The 24,543-nt window shown below is 42.0% G+C and overlaps 1 protein-coding gene across 5 annotated transcripts in view; it reads right to left on the bottom strand.

Annotated features, from left to right (window-relative positions):
• The window catches only part of sh3d21 (SH3 domain containing 21), a 135,045-nt gene extending 110,731 nt beyond the window's left edge, over positions 1 to 24,314 (bottom strand). For 3 of the 5 annotated variants that reach the window (XM_041213141.1, XM_041213139.1, XM_041213138.1), the window contains exons 1-3: positions 24,175 to 24,314; positions 20,560 to 20,720; positions 8,390 to 8,450 (exon numbers count right to left, since the gene is read on the bottom strand). In XM_041213141.1, coding sequence (XP_041069075.1) covers positions 8,390 to 8,450; positions 20,560 to 20,720; positions 24,175 to 24,178 — 226 coding nt within the window. In that variant the 5' untranslated portion in view covers positions 24,179 to 24,314. Of the gene's footprint in view, positions 1 to 8,389; positions 8,451 to 20,559; positions 20,721 to 24,103 lie in introns of all 5 variants that reach the window. The other 2 variants (XM_041213140.1, XM_041213143.1) reach the window with 2 other exon arrangements.
• Positions 24,315 to 24,543: the final 229 nt, after the last annotated feature.

Genomic DNA, 24,543 nt, shown 5'->3' on the forward strand with positions numbered 1-24,543 from the left:
CAGGGGAAGTTCATATCACTTCCTCTCTTCAGTGAAGCTAAAGATGAAGACAAACAGAAAATATTGCCGTTGCTGGTTCATGGCACGATTGATGGGGACGTTTAAAGGAAGGAAACTCAGGTATATTCAAAAGGACGTGAATGATAATAAGATTCATGTGCTATTTATACATAGTGGAACCTGGCTTATGCAGTGCACTGAGAGAGAGTTGGAACAACACAAACCCCATTGAATCACATCTGCTGTAAAGTTGTTTAAGCAAGGATTACCAATACTGCACAGTGAGTATGTACAGCTGGAGATTGAGCAAGTGTAAAACAAGATAGAGAGAAAGGCACAGAAAGGGCATAAGTAAGGGTGAGGCTCTGCAGAATGGAGTTCACCGTGTGAGGTGCAAAATAAATGCTCTTTAGATGTTCAACAGATAATCAGAATAATTAGGGGCATTGGAGATAGTTAGAGTGGGAGAGAGAGACAATGAGAAAGAGGAAACGAGAGAGAAGAGAGAAAGAAAGAAAGAACGAGTTTACATTTATATAGCACCTTGAATGACCTCAGGACATCCCAAAATGTTTTGCAGCCAATGAAGTACTTTTGAAGTGAAGTCACTGTTGTAATTCAGGAAATGGGACAGCCAATTTGTGCACAGCCAGCTCCCAATTACAGCAATATGATAATGGTCAGGTAATCTGCGGATAATGAGCAAAACAGGAAAATACAGCCTGGCCTGCCAACCCTCATTTATCTTGTTTATATTTCATTCTCATTTATCTTTCAAAGCTTTCAGGTTGGTAAGCTTTAATTAGTAAGGGATCAGTGCTAGGGCTTCAACTATTCACAATCTATATCAATGCTTTGGATGAAGGGACCAAACGTTATGGTAGCTAAATTTGCTGATAACATCAAGGTAGGGAGGAAAGTAAGTTGTCAAGAGGAGGTAAAGAATCTACAAAGGGATATAGACAAATTAAGTGAGTGGCCAAAAATTTGGCAGATTGAGTATAATGTGGCAAAATGTGAACTAGTCCAGGAAGGATAGAAAAGCAGCATATTATTAAACACAGGGAGATTGCAGAACTTGGTGGTACAGAGGGATCTGGGTGTCCCGGTACATGAATCACAAAAGGTTAGTGTGCAGGTACAGCAAGTGATTAGGAAGGCAAATGGAATGTTGGAGTTTATTGCAAAGGGAATGGAATATAAAAGTAAGGAAGTTTTACTGCAGGTGTACAGGGCTTTGGTGAGACCACATCTGGAATACAGTGCACAGTTTTGGTCTCCTCATTTGAAAAAGGAGGTAACTGCATTAGAAGCAGTTCAGAGAAGGTTCACTCGACTCATTCCTGGGATGGAGGGGTTATCTTATGAAGAAAGGTTGGCTAGATTGGGCCTATACCCATTGGAGTTTAGAAGAACAAGAGGTGATCTTATTGAAACATATAAGATCCTGAGGGGACTTGACAGGGTGGAAAGAGGGAGGAGATTTTTTTTCTTTCTGATGGTCATTAGTCTCTGGAATTCTTTTCCCCAGAACACAGTGGAGGCTGGGTCATTGAATTTATTCAGGGTAGAGTTAGGCAAATCTTTGATGAACATGGGAGATAAGGGTTAAGGGGGGTAGACAGAAAAGTGAAGTTGAGACCACAACCAGATCAACCATGACCTTATCAAATGGCACAGCACACTCGAAGAGCCAAATAGCCTACTCCTACTCCTAAGTCTTATGTTCCTATGTCCTATATTGCTTTGTAACTCTGCAATTTAGAATGAAATTAACTCCTTTCAGTTTTAAACTGAGTTTGTGATCTGTCTCACTCTATTTGTGTGCACAGACTGAAGCTCCCCACTTGTCAAAGACTGATTAAGAATATTTGAGACCCACCTGGACATCAAGTGCACTTGGGGCCCCTCCACATTTGCCCCAGATTAGCCCCCTGCACAACTGCCCAATCCATTAAAACCACAAAGTGTTTTACTATACAGAGTTTATTTTAACTGGATTTCTGGCCAAGCCTCAGGGATTAGAGTGTTTAATTATGAAGACAGTTTGCATAAACTTGGCCTGTACACTCTTGAGTTTAGTAGATTGACGAGTGATCTTACAAAGATGTTTAAAACGTGAAAAGGATTCAATTGGTGATTTGGAGAAACTATTTCCTCTGGTGGGGAGAACAAAGGGAAATTATCTTAAAATTAGAGCCATGTCATTCAGGAGTGAAATCACAAAACACTTTTTCACGCACAAGGGACCAGTAATAGAAATCTGAAACTCTCTCCCAAGTGACTATGGATGCTGAGATACAATTGGAGCTTTTGAGACGGATCAACAGATTTTTCTTCAGCAAAATGTCAAGGGGTATGGAGCAAAAGTGGGTAAATGGAATTGAGGTGTGGGTTAGCCATGATCTAACTGAATGCCAGAGCAGGCTCAAGAGGCTGAAGGGTCTACTCCTCTGCCTGATGTTCTGATGTTTGGAAATGAGCCTGTGTGTTAATCTGTACCCTGTTTGTGAATGTGTGTGAATTTTTGCAGAGGAATGTTGCATGAATGTGTGAAGCATTCACATATGAACTTGACTGACTGGAAGTTCTAATCTCAAATCTCAGTCTTTACAGTTGACTGGTGTGACCAGGGTGAGACTGCAGAATGCTGCAGGATCTGAATTTCAGGCTGACCCACAGCTCCAACACTGGGCCTTAAAGAAAGAGCATTTTAAAGTCTGTGTGAGTGTTTCAAAGCAAGGAGTCAAACAAAAGGGAGAGATCACAAAAGAAACACAGAATCACACAGTGCAGAAGAGGCCCTTCAGCCCATCAAGACTACACCGACATGTGAGAAACACCTGACCTACCTACCTAATCCCATTTACCAGCCCTTGAAGGTTATGACGTGCCAAGTGCTCATCCAGGTACTTTTTAAAGGATGTGAGGCAATCGCCTCCAGCACCCTCCCAAGCAGTGCATTCCAGACTGTCACCACCCTCTGGGTAAAAAAGGTTTTCCTCACATCCCCCCTAAACCTCCTGCCCCTCAACTTGAACTTATGTACCCTCGTGACTGAGCCTTCAACTAAGGGGAACAGCTGCTCCCTATCCATCCTGTCCATGCGCCTCATAACCTTGTACTCCTCGATCAGGTCGCCCCTCAGTCTTCTCTGCTCCAACAAAAACAACCCAAGTCTATCCAACCTCTCTTCATAACTTAAATGTTTCATCCTAGGCAACATCCTGGAGAATCTCCTCTGCACCCTCTCCAGTGCAATCACATCCTTCCTATAATGTGGTGACCAGAACTGCACACAGTACCCCAGCTGTGGCCTCACCAAGGTTCTATACAACTCCAACATGACCTCCCTACTTTTGTAATCTATGCCTCAATTGATAAAGGCAAATGTCCCATATGCACAGCTGAGGAAAGGCCATTCTGTGTAACTTAACCCTTTAGCCAAGCAGGAAGTCTTCACAGGGTCGCCATCACAGTGTTCCATTTGTACTGGAATGACTTTAAGGATTTTTGTCTCTGTTAATTCACCCAGAATGGCTGCTTCATGTTGAAAACAGGCAGCTCAATGAGGGCTAGTTAAGAATAAAAAGAGCTTGGATTTCTAAAAGCCTTTTATATCCTCAGGATGGTTCAAACCCAAGAAGCACATGTGAAGTAAAGTCACTGTTGTAGTGCCAGGAAATGCAGCAGCCAATTTGTACACAGTGAGTTCCCACAAACAGCAATGTGATAACAACCAAATTACGTGTTTGAGTTGAGACAAATATCGAGCACAACTGTAGGAGGACACATCCCCTCTGCTCCAAATAATGCCATGGAGTTTTCATAGCTAAGTTAAATGACAGAAAGGACCTCAGTTTTAGCGATGGGGCCTTAACTTAATGTCCTCATCCAAAGGACTGAAGGTTTGACACTGCAGCACTCCAATAGTACTGCACTGAAGTGTGAGCCTAGATTTTGGCCCAAAACTTTTGTTCCCTGGGGGGTTACCCACAAGAATTGTCACCCCCACCCCCACCCCCACTCACTGGAAGTCCCCACTTAAGAACTGCCTGGGCAGTTACTTCCAATGGGCAATTACCCAGCACTGGGAACCAGCCGATACTCCCTTTTCAATTGGATGATTCTGACGCTCTTAGCAGAATAGTTAGCCAGGAAAGATTAAGACCACTTCTAACTCTTGGGTAGCTATGGTATTAACACCATCCCGACCCCCCAACTAGCCCCCCATCCCCCCGACTGTTGCCTGACACCACACTCCCCAGACCACCCAATCTTCCCAGCTACCCCCCAACACTGACTGTCACCCAATTCCTCAAACCACCACCCTAACCTCTTGCCCACTTACCTTACACAGTTAACTTTTCTCTTGCCAATATAACTGGGACCTTTAAACTTACCAGGCTTGCCGCTGCCCTGCATTGCCTGTTAAAATAAGGAAGCTGAATTTTGCATCATAAATACAGGGGCTGATGAATGGACACAAAACTCCAGAAATCCAAAGGAAATGTTATCTTGATTAGGTCTTTGTGAAGTGCCTTAAATGTCACAAGGCACTGTACAAATGCTAGATGCTGCTGCTGTACAAAAGAGACAGTAATATAAAAGCACTTTAAAAGGATCAGGTTGATTGGAATGCTTTAAATCTCTTAACAATCCCTAACAATGGCCCAAAGTGAGGCTCAGTGAACCAGGCTAAGGGAAACCAGACAGAAAGGTACATGTAGATTCAGATCTCTCCTTTCTTGCTTCACTTGTCTCCTAATCCAAAAAAATGCCAAGTATGGCAGCAGTCTTTACTGCCAAATTCACCACACCCATACTCGAATATCATGCACAAAATCTGCTGGCATGTTGGGATCTGGTAAAAGGTATTAAATATTCAGATTAAACATTAATCCAGGATCCCACCTGCCCGTTCAGGTTGATGTTAAAGATTTCTTTCTATTGTTTGAAGAAGAACCAACCTTCCTCCGTCAACCAATACCACCGAGAAACAGAGAAACTAGTACTTTTTTCTGTCTGTGACATATTGTTGTTTTCAAAATGGCAGCAGTATTTGCTCATGGAACAACAATCACTTCACTTTTTAAAGTAATGTATGTGGTACGCTTTAGGATCTTCCTGTGTTTTTAATATGTGGTCTCTTTCTCTCTTTTGTATATATTCATTCTAGGGTTCCGGGCATCACTGGCAAGGCCAACATTTATTGCCCATCACTGGTTGCCCTGAAAAGGTGGTGGTGGGCCTTACTCTTGAACTGTTACTGTGGTTTGAAATAGCTGAGTGGCTTGCTAGGCAGCTAAGAGTTAATCACATTGGCATGGGATTGGAAGTCAGATTAGGTAACGATGACAGATTTCCTTCTGAAAGGATATTAGTAATGGAATTGATGGCATATTGTTGATCTGGTTAAGAGAGAGGAGGGATAATGGGCAGATACTCTAATTGGCAGGATATGATTGGCAGGATGGTACACTGCATAGACCTGTGTTGGGGCCTCAACCATTCGTAGTATTTATCAACAACTCAGATGATCCAATAGAAAACCACATATCCAACTTTACTGACAACACAAAGATGGGTGACAATGGAAGCAGAAGCATAAAATTACTAAGAGATATTAATAAGTTAATTGAGTGGATAAAATCTGGCAAATGGATTTCAAACTAGGCAAATGCGAGGTCATCCACTTTGAGTCTAAAAGGATAGAACAAGAGTATGAAAATAATCTTCTTCTGGAGTGGTCTGCCTGAAGTCAAGTCCTTTGGTGATTATTTGCTGAATTACAGCAAAGTACTTTGATTTTTACTATGGGGCAGGGTGAGGAGGGAGGCCCCACATCTACCACAGCCAGAACCGAGATTGAACTCTATGCTGTTGGGGTTAATCTGACTCACATGACAGCTGTCAACTGAACTAACCTGCCCTTCCCCACCACACCAAAAAATATACTCATCCAGTAATAACTGAACACCAAAAAGAGCAAGTGTTCCAATTCAGGCTGTCAGTTCTATTCGCCAGAAAGGGTAAATGGTGCAATTCCTACCCCTGGTCATGATCAGCACAAATATGCACAAAAGGATAATAGCAATTAGAATATTCAGCAACTTGTAATTTAGCCCAACTCAGTGTACAATCACTAGAGGGCAGGGGAAAGATTTAAATTATGTGGTTAGGTTCCATAAACTAGACAGCATTCTCTTAAGTATAGAACATTAAGGGTTTGAGCTTGAATTGGCAGGATGTGATTAGTGGTGTACCCTTGGATTCTGTACTGGGGCCTCAACTTTTCTCTGTGCTTATGGTGACTTAGATATGGAAATAGTGAGCAATATTTTGTGTTTGCTAATGATACTAAATTAGATGCCATGGAAAAAAGTGTGATGGGAATGGAAAGCTGCAGAAGGACATTGATAGATTAGGTGAGTGGGAAAAGCTGTGACAGATGGAGTTTAATGTGGAAAAGTGTGAGGTCATCCTATTTAGACATGAGGAAGATAAAGTATTTTCTATGGTAGGAAGGTAGGAAATGTGGATGAGCAGAGAGATTTGGGGCCACAAAAACCACTAAAACCTACTGGGCAGGTACGAAAAGATAATTTGCCTTTATGTTAAGAGTTTTGAAGTACAAAGGGGTGTAAGTTATGTTGCAGCTGTTGCAGTACAGAGGTCTGGTTAGATCACATCTGGAGGACTTTATTCAGTCTGGGTGCCACACATCAGGAAGGATATTGGCCTTGGAGAGGGTGAAGCAGATGGATTCGAAAAGTACTGGAAGAGTTAATTATGAAAAACGGTAGTATAGACTAGGTTTATATTCCTTTGATTATGGAAGATTAATGAGTGATATAATTGAGATCTTATAATCATTAAAGGATTCGATAGAATAGAAAGATATTATTCCTGCTTGAGGGAGAGTTAGGCCATTCATTGTTGGTGTCAGGAATCATTCCTTCACACAAGAGTTGTGGAAATCTAGAACTCTCTCCCAAAAACCTGTTGAGGCTGGGGGTCATTTGAAAATTTCAAAACTGAGATTTTTTTTTGCTAAGCAAGAGAATGAACTATTCTTAAACCAAGGCGGCCAGATGGAGCTCGGACACAGGCCAGCCATGATCTAATGGAATAGTGAGCGGGACAGGCTCGAAGGGGCTGAATGGCCTCCTCCTGTTCCTATATTCTGACCTACAACAGTTTACCAGCCTCTAACTACATTTAACTCACATCTTTCTCTGGACTAAAGCAGAAAGGCCAGCTTATGAGTGAGCTGTTGAAAATTTTCTACCAAATGAAGTGGCCAAAAAAGACCTGACATTTGTAATAAAAGTATATAATTTCCACTGAGCTCTGTGTCTCACAATGTGGACATTTTACTTATTAAGGTTTTCAATTATCTTTTATCATCAGCTGCAGAACATCAGAACAAGCCCAGATCTGGCACCTTACCCTTGCCTTGACCCCAACTCCCTTTGGCCAGCATTAGATTTGGCAGCAGTTGACTAAACTTAGTAGAAATCTGTAAACCAGACGATGCAGATGTGCTTTAGTTGACCCGGCCCTCCTAGCATTGCTCACAATATGTGTAGCATCTGTGGCATGACAGTGTTGCTTATGTATGTCAAATCTGGCCTGTCCTTAAACCGGAGAAAATGGCAGTTAAAATGGCTCTGAGCTACCCGCTCTGGGGATGGTAAGATCCTGCTATCTACAATTCTAGCCTGCACAACTGAGCAGGCATCAGGGACACCGCCACTCCCCCACCCTGAATGCAGGTGGCATCTTCTTTAAAATGAATGCAGGTCTTCATGAGGTCATCAGGACTCAACTACATTGAGGACTGAGTGGGGAAGCTCACTGCCATCTCCCTAGGACAGAGGAGCACTGGCCCCGAGAGATGCTGAAACACGGATAAGTGATTTTCCTTTCTTTCTGAGGCCAGCAGGGGCCGGAGTTCCTTCTGGGTGGGTGAATGAAGATGGCTCAAATGGTTTGCCTCATCCATAATTATCTTGTGATCGTGAGGAAGTCGCAAGCTTAGAATCTGCAGATGTGGTCGGGTTGCATGTTTCCGTCACTTCACCCTCAGTGTGGCGATGCTCTTTGCACATGCGTCTTAATGGAGACTGGGCTACAAGGTGGCTTTTGTGAAATGTAACACAGTTGCTTGGCTCAGAATATCAGACCTCAGTGGGATACTCTATTTAACTAATGGGGATAGGACGGGAAAGTGGAGTTGAGGTACACGATCAGCCATGACCTTACTAAATGGCAGAGCGGGCTCAAGGGACCACGTGGCCCTCCTATTTCAGATGATCTTTTGCTCTTATAAATGTTGACCTTTTTTGCACTCGTCACTAAACACTGAATAAAAGAATGCACTTACTTCTGCGGACAGAACGAGGCTGTATGTGGTGTCCAGATTCAACGGTGTGAGATGGCACTTCCTGTAAAACACACACCTTGGTTTGTACTGAACTCTGTTTACCACAGACACTCTGAATAGTTTAGCTGCATGTTTGTGAATGCAACCTTTTCTATAGAAATTCCCATCAGTAATTGATCTGTAATTGAACTGAGGGTACACTTATTTATATAATATTTTTTATTTGTTCATGGGATGTGGGCATAACGGGCAACACCAGCATTTATTGCCCATCCCTAAATGCCTTTGAGAAGGTGGTGGTGAGCTGTCCTCTTGAACCGCTGCAGTCTATGTGGTGGAGGTACACCCACAGTGCTGTTAAGGAGGGAGTTCCAGGATTTTGACCCAGCAACAGTGAAGGAACAGTGATTTATTCCAAGTCAGGATGGTGTGTGACGTGGGTTGACTTTGCAGGTGGGAGAGTTCCCATGCATCTGCTGCCCTTGTAATTCGAGGTGCTAGAGGTAATTGGTTTGGGAGATGCTATTGAAGGAGGATTGGTGAGTTGCTGCTCTGCATCTCGTAGATAGTACAGACAGTTGCCACTGTGCATCGGTGGTGGAGGGAGTGAGTATTTAAGGTGTTGGCTGGGGTGCCAATCAACTAGGCTGCTTTGTCCTGGATGGTTGGGGTAAATGTTAAGTGGTAGTGTTTCCAGTTTGGATGCAATTGAGAAATTGCATTCAAATCACACTCAAAATTGCACTGGTTAGGTTACCGTTCAAATTTGCAATAACATTAACTTACATAATCACAAACATAAAATCTTCCATGAATTGCTGCAATTGTGCACCATGATATAATGCAATTGTTTCCTTTTTCACATAAAAAGTATTGCTTGTTGCATTTAGGAATAATAATCTGGTGCAGTTTTATTATTACAGCTGAAAATGGGATAATCAGCAAAAATCAGCACTTTTAATAAGACTGTCCAGTCCTTTACCAGTTAAGTGTGCAAAGAAAAATGAAATAAAAGCACATCATTCTTTCTTAATGCCTCCATGATTTTTCTCCCAAGTTGCTCCCAGCAGAGGTTTCTCTTTAATTCTGAAGACTCCAGAACAGTCCTAGAGTGTTGGCAACCCTGGTCTGTACCTGTGCTGTGATACCGAGACCTACAGTTTGAATCCCTGGTCTTTTTTTTAATTTGTTTACAGGATGTGGGTGTCACTGGCCAGGTTGGCGTTTATTGCCCATCTCTAATAGCCCTTGAGAAAGTGGTGCTCTTGAGCCGCCTTCTTGAACCGTTACAGTCCATGCAGAGAAGCTGGTTCTGTTCCCCCTTGGGAAGAGAAGGTTGAGAGGAGATTTGACAGAGACATTCAAAATCATGAGATCTCTGGACAGAGTAGATAGAGAGAAACTGTTCCTATTAGCAGAAGGGGTGAGAGCAAGAGTACACTGATACAAGGTGAATGGCAAAATAATCAACAGCGACATGAGGAATCATTTTTCTACGAGTGAGTATTTAGGATCTGGAATGCAATGCCTGTGAGTGTGGTGGAGGCAGATTCAGCCATTGTTTTCAATAGGGAATTGGACCATTATCTGAAGAAAAAAACATTGCAGGACTACAGGGAGAAGGGCTGTTGAAGGGGACTAGTTGGTTTGTTCTTGCAGAGAGACAACATAGACAGGATGGCCAAATGAGCTCCTTTTGTGCAATAACCATTCTCTGATAAGAACATAGGAATAGAAGGGGGGTCTTCAACCCCTCAAGGTTGTTCTGTTGTTAACTTTCATCATGGGTTGATCTGTATTTTAACCCTACTCCCACACCTTGACACAGTAACACCATGGCCTAACAAAAACCTATCAATATAAAAGCAAAAAATGCGGATGCTGGAAATCCAAAACAAAAACAAAAATACCTGGAAAAACTCAGCAGGTTTGACAGCATCTGTGGAGAGGAATACAGTTAACGTTTCGAGTCCTAATGACCCTTCAACAGAAAATCCTATCAATCTCAGTTCTGAACTTTTCAAATGCCCGAGCTACTGTAACTTTTGGAGAAGAGAGTTTCAGATTTCCACTTACCTTTGTGTGAAGAAATGTTTCCTGACATCCCCCCCTGAATGGCCTAGCTCTAAGTTGAAAATTATTCACCCTTGTTCTGACCACTCCCTCAAGAGGAAAAAGTTTTCTCTCTACCCTATCAAATCCTTTAACTATTATAACATCTCAATTAGATTATCCATAATCTTTTATACTCAAGTGTATGTAGCCTAGTCTATAAAATCTAATTTCATAATTTAACCCTTTTAGCCCTGGTATGAATCTTCCAAGTATATGGTGCTCAGGACTGAATGCAGCACTAGAACTCTGTACAGCTGTAACATAACTTCCAACCTTTTGTATTCCAGTCTTCTTGACAAATAGGGCACAGATACAGCTGTGGAGAGCAATGGCGTAGTGATATTATCACTGGACTAGTGTTCCAGGGACTCAGGGTAATGCTCTGGGGACCTGAGGGTAGATGGAAATTTGAATTCAGTAAAAATCCTTAAAAAAGAAGTCTGAGTCTGATAATGACCATGAAACCATTACCAATTGTCACAAAAACCCATGTGGTTCACGCATGCCCTTTAGGGAAGGAAATCTACCGTCCTTACCTGCTCTGGCCTATATGTGACTCCAGACCCACAGCAATGTGGTTGACTCTTAAATGCCCTCTGAACAAGGACAATTGGGGATGGGCAATAAATGCTGGCCTAGACAGCGATGCCCACATCCCATGAATGAGTTTTTTTTTAAATGATGCGCTGCAATTTTTCAGTTTCAGAGGGGACCTTTTATTGACTAAATGGTAGAAAGAACGCAAAACAACGGCAAGGTTTTGCTGGAACCGGGGAATCAATTTGATTTTTCTCACCCTTTAGTTTGAAATATGTTTGCACTGTAACATTGCTGGAAGTGTGAACTGATAAAGGGGCAGGAAAGACAACAGGACGTTTGGGGCCCCAATGAATAAAGGGACCAAAACTCTATCTCCTTAAGCAATGAGATTTAAGGTAGAGAGAGGATCAGGAATGACTGAGAAGCAATGAAGAATCATATTAGACTCAAAACATTAATTCTGTTTCTCTCTCCACAGATAATGCCAGACATGTTGAGTTTTTTCAGCTTTTTCTGTTTATATTTCAGATTTCCAGCATCTACAGTATTTTGCTTTTATCGAATTAGAGGCAAAATAGTTACAGGAAGAGAAATTAAGAATGGAAATGAAATAATGTATTCAGTGAAATAAAAAAGATAGAAAGGAAAATTAAGGAAAAAAATGACAATTTTCAATTTTAAAAATCCCTAAGAATAATTTACTGTTTGTAGGAATGAGGCTCAACTTTTTAAATTGTACCCTTTCTGGGCTGGAACAATTGAATGGCGTTGCAAGAGATAAATCTCATCATTAGTAGGGTATTTTCACTGCTACATGCCGGCCCTAACTTTCTGCCACGAGGTTCAGTTGTATTAAGAGCATAAATACAGCAGTTTCTTCAAATTCACAAGGATATTGAGCTCTTGTTTTTGGGAGACTAACAGAGGAGCAGCATGAATTAAGCAGCAACTGTGGAACTCATGTGTATCTCTTCCTCACCATAAATTGCTAGATTATTTACATATGAGTAACGGTATGGATATTAAATTGACTGGTATTATCCCAGCAAATTCTGCCCCAATACTTTCAGATATGTCAGAGCAACTAAATAAGTAGGGGTTCCAGAGTAAAGGGTTAACTTTAATAATAGCTGTTGAGCATGTGTGAAAGAAGCTATGTCACAGTGATGTCACTAGTTGAGAGAGAGGACTGAGAAGCATCTTGGAGAGTAGCTCCAGCTATGTCTTGGTCTTGTTTAACCTTTGTAAATAGTTAGTATGTAAATAAATGTGTTTTCAACAAAAGACCATTGCCTCTAGCAGAGTAAGAAGCTAATGAATCCTGAGATAAACCCACGATAACTGATGGTGGCAGCAATGACTACACCCACAGAGGAACATAAGAAAACAGTGGGAAAAGCCTCAAGTGAAGCCCAGTAACAGTGCAGCTCAGCGGGTGAAGGACTTTGAGGCCAAACCAGCAACCACACTGGAGACGACAAAATAACGAGGGCAGCCCAGCAACTGGCAAGAGCAGCAGCATAGGACAAAACAATCTCAAATCAAGGTAAGACAGGGCTACCACTTTCAAAATATGGAGGAACCCAGACAGACTGATCAATGGCAAAATTGGTGAAAATGTTTTACCCGGCACCACAAAGCCTCAGATCTTGCTAGTAAAGAGAACAAAGATCAGGGTAAGCACTTTGTTATACGCTGTTGGGAGCATGGCAGTTGACATGCTTGCCAGACAGTGGGTGAATAAAGAGACAGCCTCCTACAAGGATGTCATCAAGGCCTTTGACTCATACTTCATAAAAATATTGTCATTGAGGGAGCGCAGTCAAAACAGGGTGAAAGGATTGGCTCACTCTTCAATGGATTGTATCACCTAGCCAAAAATTGTGAGTATGGAACACTAAAAGACGACCTGATCAGTGATCGAATAGTCATCAGCATTTTAGATGAGAATTTCTCTGACCCCATACAATCTCTGGAAGATTTAAATTGAAACAAAGCTGTAGAACTGGCAGACAAGCCAAAGAGTGAAGGCAGAATAAGGCTTTCGTTGGAGATGCGAGGGAAATTTCCCAAAGAACAGCCGGATAAAGTCGTTCAATTTATGGGTTATGAAACCAAAAGCCCAGCAAGGCAGTAAACAGGGAAATGCCCTGAAAAGTTGCCAACAATCATTTTCCAATGTCTCTGCTATGGTGGGAAAAAGGGCCACAGGTGGGAAAATGTCCTGCCCGGCTTGCTCAGCTACATGGCTGTGTCAAGTTAGGCCATTTTAAAATGGTCAGCCATGCCAGGGAATCTGTGTTTACATTACAGAAGGAGAAATCTGCTAAAGGAACCTCTATTCAAGAAATTCAAGACTTTGACAACCAGGAAATCATCTTCCTAGGAGAAATTAAGGAAAATAAAACCCAGCATTGGATTGCTGATACTGATGTAAATGGGCATCTGACCAAATTCAAGCTAGATACAGGAGCTGGTGTCTTAGTGTTATCTGACAGAGTTTCATGGCTGAATAAAGTGAAACTGCAACCATCCTCTATTTAACTGCAAGGACCTAAGGAGGAGAAGATCTTCCACTTCTCTTTAGGGACAGGCTAGAAGAAGTGGGAACAGGATACATCAAGACTGATGGCAATCACCCACAAGATGATAATCTAAGCCTTAATTTGCTCTTTCAGAGAAGAGAATGAAGCCACCACAAAGCTAGTGGATCTGTTTGGAAGAAGAGGTCCTGGACCTTATTACGCTCTTTGACTCCACTGCCAATGATCATGAAGTCCTTGTTTTCTCTTTTGAGGAGAATTACTCTTTTGTTGAGTAAGGTAATGAAGAGGTGAATTTGTCTACTTATTCTACTGAGCCCACCAAAGACATGCAACAACAATTGCTTGTAGCCAGCAAAAAGTTAACCAGGGGGAATGAGATGCTTAACTCCAAGTTGGATCAAATCAATAGTGAAAGTTCTGAAGTTATTAATCCATTCAAATGTCAGATGGAGCCTACACATGGATCTCATCAGCAAGCCATTAAAGCACTCAAGCTTTCTTTCAGTAAAGAAACAGAGACCCCAACTACATAGCTTCTACATCTGAAAAGTACTTTAGAAAAACCTAAAGTCGAGCATCAAATGGAACCTGAAAATATTAAAATTAAGCATGAGTTGGAGGAGTCTAACTACCTAAAAGAGAAGGCTAAGCTCCAAGGCCAGCTGTTAGCAGTCACACAGCACTACCAAGCCATAGAGAGGGATTTACTCATTAGAAATTGTGCAACAAAAGAAATTTGCAATGCAGGAGTGTATAAATGCTGTATCATATCTAAGGAAATGGCTACAGTACCAGAGGAAAGAGTTGGCTATAGAGCAACTATTCAACCAAGTACTGACTCTAGCAGTCTTCTCTATTACTACTGAGACTCTTGTAGTACAAAAGCCAGACAATGAAGTTGAATTTGCAAGCAAGTCGGCAGACCAGAGTACCTCACAGGAACTTCCTATAGATCCCAGTCCTGAAGTTGATATCATTGTTGATTATGCAATCCTGCTTTTTGCAGCTGACCCTGTGATTCCACTGTCTGTAGCGGAGCAGCCTCACGCTGAAGCTAGCATGGAAGTTATATCTCTACCTACAGAAAGAGAAATTCTTACCCTAAGAGCAATAGGGAAGTCCTCCTTTCCTTGTCTCTAGCAGAGTCTTCAAGATATTCTTTGTTCTTCCTTTCGTCTGTTGAATGTTTCTCTTGTCATCATAGCAGCGGTGAATGATACAGTTGAAAAGTTCTTCCTAGGAGTTGAATGTGCTTCATTTTGTCAAGCCGGCGCTTTTGCCTTTCTCCAGTGTGCAACACAGAAGAAGCTGAGTGAAAATTTCAGTTCTTTGTCTTCCTTTTCAAGGGAATTGATCTTTCAAGTCCTGAAGGGTTCTCTCTAGAATCAGTTTTTCCTTTACATTCAGGTCATGGTAAGAGTCACACAGCCCAGGAGCCAGCTGCTTTGGAAGCTGCTATCCCACTCAACCAACGTGCTTGCCTTCCAAGGAGAGGATAAGGGAACACATACGTCCTACACGTCATTGAAGAGAGCCGGTTACACAGTTGTGGATTGACACCTTTGGCGAAAGTGACTTCAGGGGGTGGGGGGCGGGGAGTAGGAATTGGATGGAAACTGTAAGTAGTACATAAGGTTAACAGTTTGTGAGAAGAGTGAACTCAGGGAGAGATGTAGAGTAAAGGGTTAACTCTAATAGTAGCTTCTGAGCAAGTGCATAAGGATGTCATTCACTGAGACAGGATGGCTGAGAAACATCTTAAAGTGTAGCTCTAGCTGGGTCTCGGTCTTGTTTAACCTTTGTAAGTAGCTAGTATCAAAATAAATGTGTTTCCAACAAAAGACCATTGCCTCCAGCAAGGCCTCTTCTAGAGTAAGAAGTTTAACCAATCCTGAGATAAAACCATGATAACAGAGGGGTTTTCAGGGTTGTGAAGAACAAATCTAGAACAGATGTAAAGAAGCATTTACACAGAGAGTATTCAAGCACAGGAATGGACACGCAGAAAGATGATTGAGTCAATGACAGTCGACAAGTTAAAACATGTTGGGTGATATAATGGGAAGGTAGTTCCTTAGAAGAATTGGGCCGCATGTACTGAAGACCCCCCTTCATCCTAAGGCATCTTGTGATTCTTCCATCCTTTTTGCTTTATCCTTTTCTCTACAAGGATATAAAGCAGTCCCATCCCAGCTGTGAATTCAAGTCAATACCTTACAAGGCCTATTTGTGTCTGGACCTGACAGTAGCTCTGTTTTCAGGCACTGTGTTTCAATTGGAATGCTGTACATGTTGCTAATAGCATGAAGATTGATTCAGCAGATTCCACGTCCAAAGTCAATCACCAGCGACTGTCCATACCAGCTCCCTGATGACAAAATAGGTAGAAATTATAATAAAGGAAGAAAAGTGTGCTTGTGACAGATATTAGGTAGAAAATACAATTGAGAATCAAGCTGAATGTAGAAGGTTCAGAGTGGAAATGATAAAGCAAATAGAAAAACAAAGGGGGAGTATGAAAAGAGACTGGCAGCTAACAAAAAGCCAAAGTATTCTATAGGCATATAAAGAGCAAAAAGGTGGTTAAAGGAGGAGTAGGGCTGATTTGGGACTGAAAAAGGGATTTACACATGGAGACAGGAGTATGGTTGAGGTGTTGAATAAATACCTTGCATCTGTCTTTACCAAGGACGAAGATTCTACCCAGGCCATTAACCAAAATTAATGGTGAAAGGGGAGGTAATTTGGACACTAGAGGGTTTAACATTGAAAAGGAAGAAATATTAGCTAGGCTGCTGTACTTAAAGTGAACAAGGCACTGGGACCAGGTGAGAAGATCCAAGGGTGAGAGGGAAGTAAAATTGGAAATAGCAGAAGCACTGACCATTATTTTTCTGTCATCTTTAGACTCAGGGGTGGTGCCAGAGAGCTGGAGAATTGCAAATCTTACACCCTTCTTCAAAAAAAGGGTGTAAAGATAAGCCAAGCAACTACAGAGCAGTTTAACTTCAGTGATGAGAAACTTGTAGAAACAATAATTCAGGACTAAATTAATATTCACATGGACAAATACAAGTTAATTAAAGAAAGCCAGCATGGCTTTCTTCAGGCAAAATCATGTTTAACTAACTTGCTGGAATTTTTGGAAGAGGTAACAAAGAAGGCTGATGAGGGCAACGCTGTTGATGTATTGTACATGGATTTCCAAAAGGCATTTGATACAGTACCATACAACAGACTTGTAAGAAAATTTATAGCTCATGGAATAAAAGGGACAGTAGCAACATGGATACAAAATTGACTGGGTGACAGGAAACAGAGAATCTTGGTTAATGGATGTTTTTTGGGCAGGAGAATGTTTTGTAGTGGAGTTCACCAGGGGTCAGCGTTGGGACTCTTGTTTCTCCTGATAAATATTAGTGCCCTAGACCTTGGTGTACAGGGCACAATTTCAAAATTTGCAGAAAATATGAAACTTGGAAGCATTGTAAACTGTGAGTGGAATAGAACTTCAAAAGGACTTAGACAAGTTAGTGGAATGGGCAGATGGGTGGCAGTTGAAGTTCAATGCAGAGAAATGTGAGATGATACATTTTGGTGGGAAGAACATGGGGAGATTAAAATAAATTGTACAATTCTAGAGGAGGTGTAGGAGCAGAGGGACCTGGGTGTATATGTGCATAAGTCATTGAAGGTGGCTGTACAGCTTGAGAGAGCAATTAATACAGCATACATTATCCTAGGCTTTATTAATAGGGGCAGAGCACCAGAACAAGGAGGTTATGTTAAACTTGTATAAGACATTTGTTTGGCCTCACCTGGGGTATTATGTCCAGTTCTGGGTGCCGCAATTTAGGAAAGATGTAAAGGCATCGAAGAGAGTGCATAAGAGGTTTATAAGGATGGTTCCAGGGATGAGGAACTTCAGTAATGAAGATATATTTGAGAAGTTAGGACTGTTTCCATTGAAGAAGAGAAGGTTGAGACGGGATATGACAGAGGTATTCAAAATAGTGAGGTCTCTGGACAGAATATGTAGGGAGAAACTGTTCCCACTCATGAAAGGATTGAGAATGCGAGGGCACAGACTTAAAATATTTGGCAAAAGAATCAAAAGTGATATGAGAAAGAACTTTTTCACACAGTGAGTGGTTAAGGTCTGGCATACACTGCCTGAGATTGTGGTGAAGGTAGATTCAATTGAGGCATTCAAAATGGAATTAGGCTGTAATTTGAAAAGGAAGAATATGCAGGCTTATGCGAAGAAGGCAGGAGAATGGCACTAAGTGAAACACTCATTTGGAGAGTCAGTGCAGACCTGATGGACCAAATGGCCTCCTTCTACACTGTGATGTGTCTGTGATATCACAACAAACATACAAGCTACTGAGTCACAAAATGGTTTAAATGAAGAGTGTTCCTGTGGTTCTGTTATTCTATTGATTTTCATTATTTTTTCTTAGGGTATGGGTGATACTGGCAATGCCACAATTATTGTCCTTACAGCTATTTCAGAGGGTGATAAGATCCCAATGGCAAACACCAATGCAGATTAATAGGTGACGTATGACCATGAATCATTAGGATATCTCATTTCTGTGTGTGGCAACTTGATACCAAGTGCTTACAGAATAGCAGCCGCTGAACTTCGAACAAATTCTCTGTGAAACATACTGAGGCACTTGTGAACAATGTGGTAAGGCTCTGAATAAAGACAAGTACTTTCTTTCTTTCCAATTGCATGGATGTTATGATTACATCAAAGAGCCTCATGCAGGAGCATGAGGCGGCCTGTCAATGCCACAAAACATTATTTTCTGTTGGCTCTCTCTGTGGCTCAATGACTCTTATTTATACCAAAGCTTCAGTTGCTTCCCTATGCCATTCAGCTCAGTGCTGTTCATGTAAACCCATCTGTAACAGATTGTTCATCTTTTACCTCGGCTATTGAACCAATCACTGAACCGTGACTACAGAAGCAGCTGATCAGAGGCTGGGAATTCTGCAGCAGGTAACTCACCTCCTGACTCCACAAACCCTGTCCACCATCTACAAGAACAAATCAGGAGTGTGATGGAATACTCTCCACTTGCCTGCATGTCTGCCGCTCCAACAACACTCAAGAAGCTCAACACCATCCAGGACAAAACAGCCCACTTGATTGGCACCCCATCCACCACCTTCAACATTCACTCCCCCCACCATCGACGCACAGTGGCAGCAGTGTGTACCATCTACAAGGTGCACTACAGCACTCCTTCAGCTGCACCTTCTAAACACATGATCGCTTTCACCTAGAAGGACAAGGACAGCAGATGCATGGGAACACTACCACCTGCAAGTTTCCCATCCAAGCCACACACCATCCTGACTTGGAAATATATCACCATTCCTTCACTGTCACTGGGTCAAAATCCTGGAACTCCTTCCCTAACAGTGCTGTGGGTGCACCTACACCACATTGACTGTAGTGGTTCAAGAAGGCAGCTCAAAGGCAATTAGGGATGGGCAATAAATGCTGGCCTAGCTAGCAATGCCTATATTCAGTTAAAGAAAAAAACAGCCGCAAGATCTAGCAGCTAATAATGCTTAATGGTTTCTATTCACCTGCCCAGCCCTTGCAACCATTGTATACCATAGCCAAAGCTACAGAATCCTTGTCCCTCTCTGCATTTATTTTACTGAACTGAACTCCCTCCTGTATTATGCAGGCATCAATTTATTATCTTACAAAGAGCTCCACCATCCAGGTAGTCTTGCTCCATGGTCATTGAGCTTTAGCTGACCAGCTAAACCTATACCTGAATCAGTTGGAGTGGTGACAGAAATAGTAGTCTGTGATGTGTTTGGGAACTGATATTGGTCCTGGTTCCTGTTCTGGGTTGTTGTCCAGTGACTTTTGCAGGAGGAATGTGTGTGTCTATGTGTGGAATTCTGGAAAAGAGCTTGCCTCTGACATACACAGTGAAATAACTCATCAGCCCTGGCAACCCGTGGTCACACGTGATACATAGGCCACTTGAGTGAAGGGCTGACTGGGGAATAGCCCCTCAAAAACAGTCAACACCTTCAGTCATGGAGGAAAACAGAAGGCTATTCAAAAAGAAAAAGAGAATTCCAGTGCCACTTACAATTAGAAGGCCTAAGGCATAATTAATGATATCTTCATAAATAGTCATTTGGTAGTATAGAACTTAGCTGAAAAAAGAGACATTTTTGCCAAAGCTGCTCATCTTTCACCCATCAGGACAATTCGAGAGAAAATACCAATACCCAGGGGAAACAACAATTTATATTGTATAAGAGACTATTGATTGGTTGGCAAATGAACTCTGGTTGAGGCATTGCCATGGAGAATGCAGCAGTAGATGGTGGCTGACAGTTAACTGCCAAGCATTGTTTGAAATTTAAACCAGGCAGCTTTTCATCTTGCACGCATCAGGACAATTCGCAAGACATTATCCTGAGGAATAAACCAGCGAGTGGCTGTCACTTATTTTGTTTAGCTGAAACAGACACAATGTGAAGACATGTTCTTTCTGCCTGCGAAGAACAGGGCCCTGTGTATTAACATATGTAGCTTCCAGTACATGCTTCTTATACAGTATGAACATGGTGTTTCCCCTGACATTGGTGTTTTCTTGCAAATTGTCCTGATAAGTGCAAGATGAAAAGTTTCAACAAAAAGTCATTTCTCAGTGATATCTTTACAATTAGAATGTTTCTTCCAGAGAACGAGTTTGCTTTACAAAGAACTTTCTCCCAGTTGATTTTCCTTCATTTTGGTTAGTCAGTAACCAATCAGGCATTTGTATTTTACATAATGGCTATTTCATTGGCCAATTCAAAGCTTGATCAACCAATCAGAGAGGTAGGTTTTGTTTTTTGTGCAGGTTTGGATCCCCTGCATCAGATTCTGGCCGCAGCCTTTCTTAATTCCATTTACCCACCATGTTTGATGTCACATACCTCAACAAATATTCTTGGGAAACGACCCCTTTTCCCATTTTTCTCTCCTTCCCACCAGCCTTCCTCTTTCATGCACTTTGAATTCTTTATGATATCCCCAATCTGGAGAGTCAGCTCATCGTCCTCCTGGGTCCCAAAGCAGCTGACAGCAATAAGTTCTACTAAGACCAACAAAAAAGAAACAAGGAGAGTCAGGAAGGAAACAAGTACAGAAGGCCGATGACCAAGCATGCAAAAACAGACCGAAGTTAGACGGGCTGGTGCACTGAATGTTGTCCAAGTGTAAAGTTTGCACACCCTGATTCCTATATTCCATCACCATCTCACACTACCTCCCCTGCATTCTCACCTAGTGAACCAAACAATCTGCAGGGAGATGAAAAAATAGAGAAATATCTTCCGACCAATTTTGGAAACAGATTCATAGAGTTACTGTATACAGTGCAGAAGAAGGCCATTTGCCCTTTGGGCTTAAGCTGGTTCTTTGAAAGAAATATTAGTCCTATTCCTCTGCTTACCGCTCCCTCAGCTTTGTAAATATTTCCTCTCTAAGTGTTTATTCAATCCCCCATTGAAAGTTATCCTTGAAACTGCTCCCACTGCTCTTTCAGGCAGCACATTCCAGATCATAACAACTTGCTGTGTTAAAATTTCTCCCAATTTTTCCACTGTCTCTCCTGGTTATCTGTGTCTTCTGGTTATCAACCCTCCTGGCAATAGAAACAGTGTCACCTTATTTAATCCAAAAAAATTCTTCATAACTTTGAAGCCTCCACTAATTCCTGGGAAATTCCTCAACAACCAAGGAGATTGTGGTGATTAACAGACGCATTCCCCTCTACTCAAATGCCTTCTCACATACGTAATGATTTTGGTCACTCACATAAACCGTCCAACCTTTTGAATGTTTGCAGTGGATCCAAACTCGTAGGAAAATAGTAACAAGAGTAGGCCATTCAGCCCTTCAAGCCCATTCCCCTTTCAGTTACATCATGAATGGCGTGTATCTTAACTTCAACTACCCGCTTTGATTCCATAACCTTTAGCACTCTTGTCTAACAAACTTCTTACCATCTGTTTTGACATTTTCAATTGACCCCACAGTCTCAATAGCTTTTCTGGGTAGAGAATTCTAGATTTCCATTACCCTTTGTATGAAGAAGTGATTCCTTACATTGCCCCTGAATATTCAGCCAAGCTCTGATTTTAAGATTGTCCCCCGCACTCCCCCTGCCCCAACCCCACACCCCTGTTCTGAACTCTCCTACCAGAGGAAATATTTTCTCTCTGTCTTTCCAGTCAAATCCCTTAATCATCTTGAACACCTCAAGTAGATCACTGCTTATTCTTCTATACACAAGGAAACACAAGCCTGGTCTATGCAACCTCCTCACAATGTAACCTCTCTAGATAAGGTGGCATTCTGGTGACTCTGTGCTGTACCCCCTCCAAGGCCAATATATCCTTCCTGAGGTGCGGTACCCAGACTGATCAGGCAGGGTCTGACCGAGCTCTCTCCAGCTGAAATGTAACTTCCGCACCTTATTTGTAATCAGCCCTCTTGACATAAAGGCCAACATTCCAGTCATCTTTTTAATTAGTCGTTGTACCTCTCCACTAGCTTTAGTATTTTCTGTTCATCCACAGTTCCTAGCTTCTCGCCATTTAGAAAATATTCAGAACTTTCGTGGGTCAAAAGTGGGCAACCTCACATTTTGCCCACTCACTTAATCCATCAATGTTCCTTAATAACTTTCTGTTCCCATCCACAATATTTACTGTGCCACCGAGCTTACTGTTGTAAACAAACTTAGACTTGTGGCCTTCCATTCCTTTATCTAAGTAATTTAGCAACATAATGAAAACTTGATGTCACAGTACAAATCCCAGGGGGTCACCACAAGCCATAGCTTGCCAATTTGGGTAAATACCCATTATCTGTCTGCCTCCTACGGTTTAACCAATTCCCTATCCAACAACAATAGGTTGTCTCCAATTCCATGCACCCTCATTACTGTTAACAATCTCTTCAGGGGGACCTTAATGAAAGCTTTCTGGAAGTCTACATAAATAACATCCAAAGATATTCCCTTACCTAGCACTCCTCAAAAAAAAATCAACCAGATTCATTAGACATCACTTGCTCGTTACAATTCCACTTGTTACTACTTACAATTCTCTGATCAGTTCACATTCAGCTTGCGGGGAGGTGATGGCATAGTGGTATTGTCACTGGGCTGGTATTCTAGAGACCCAGGGTAATGTTCTGGGGATTTGGATTCAAATCCCATCATGGCAGATGGTGAAATTTGAATTCAATAAAAATCTGTAATTAAAAGCCTGATGATGACCATGAAACCATTGCCAATTGTTGTAAAAACCCATCTGGTTCACTAAGGAAATCTGCTGTCCTTACTTGGTCTGGCCTACATATGACTCCAGACCTACAGCAATGTGGTTGACCCTTAAATGTAAGGGCAATAAATGCTGGCCCAGCCAGTGCCGCCCACATCCCAAGAATGAATTTTAAAAAATACTCAGTTACTCAGTCCCTAATAACCGATTATAGAAACTCACTGGAGAAGCTACCACTTGTCCTAAATGTTTTCGACTGTCTGCATATAGAATAACCATCTAAAATAACTTCATACCACACATATGTATCTCAGACTATGTTCCCTGGTTCCCCTTCCGACCTATTTAGCTCAAATAGTCAATCCAAGTGGATTGACTCTACTCATTGCATTACTTTAAATGCCACAATCAAACCTCCACAAAGTGTGCACTTTTATCTTTGTGTTAAAAAGCCTCAGCTCTCTAAGTCTGGTAAATGAGATCATTTAGATTATCAGTTGAATAACCTGCTGCACCAATGAAGCTGCAACACGCCAAAAATGGCTCGAAAATTTTCCACCACAGAAAAATACTTGAACAAAATAACATACAAGTAACCCCAGCTGGAGTTCAACACCTTGTCCCATGACCTAAGAGGGCACTAGAAACCAAGGGCTTCATCCATGATTACACTTACAAAGCACTATAGTGGTTTATTGTTGCCTTCTGCAATGCAGCTGGCCTGGAAAATCTCCTTTTACCACCAGCCATCAGGTGGAAGGATTTACAGGCTGATAACCAACCTGCCTGACCACGCTATGGATACACTTTCTGTAACCATCAGGTCCTGAAGTGGGACTTGGAACCTAGCACTTTTGGCCCAGAGGCAGTGACATTGCCACTACACCACAAGACCTCCCTTGGAGATCAAGTTGTATATGTTAGCAACAGATGGTAGGAATTCCTTTACTACAACCCACCGTCACACCAGAATGATTTAAATATTTTCTGGGCTAGTCTGAGTCAACCCTAGGGCAGTCTGAATGTTTCTTCGGGGACAGTTTTGACTTCCCCTAGGTCAGTTACAACAAACCCATGGCAGTCTGAAGCGCCCCCTTTCCCTCGAGTAGGCTGAATGCCTGTTGTCTCATCCAGAGCAGGCTGCATCCCGATCCGACAATCTGCAAATTCCTTTTCTTTTGCATGTTACCTGCTACGTGATTCCTGTTGTTTGTTATCTAATTCCCGTTTGTGGTGGTCGCTAAACTGAACGCCCCTTACCCATGCTTGCCGCTTTGTCATATACTTTCACCGCACCAGCTGAGGAACAACTTCAAAATGGCACATTTAAAAATACACAAAAACTAGACACGCACTTAGTCCAGAGGTGTCTACACTTTAGAAATTAACTGTGACGCACAATGTGCCTGGAGGAGGGCGGGCAACTACACGAACAGGTGGGGCAGGTTTGGGGAAACAATCTTAAAGAAAAGAAGCATTTCCTGCCAGAATACTGCTTTCAAATACCTGAGAGCTGAGAGAGAGAAAATAATACTGAATCAAAAGAAAAAAATTACATTTACATAGCCCAGTACATGATCTCAGGGCATCCCAAAGTGCTTTACAGTCAATTAAGCACTTTCTAAAATA

The sequence above is a fragment of the Carcharodon carcharias genome, chromosome 19, assembly GCF_017639515.1.
Source record: "Carcharodon carcharias isolate sCarCar2 chromosome 19, sCarCar2.pri, whole genome shotgun sequence".
Taxonomy (NCBI): domain Eukaryota; kingdom Metazoa; phylum Chordata; class Chondrichthyes; order Lamniformes; family Lamnidae; genus Carcharodon; species Carcharodon carcharias.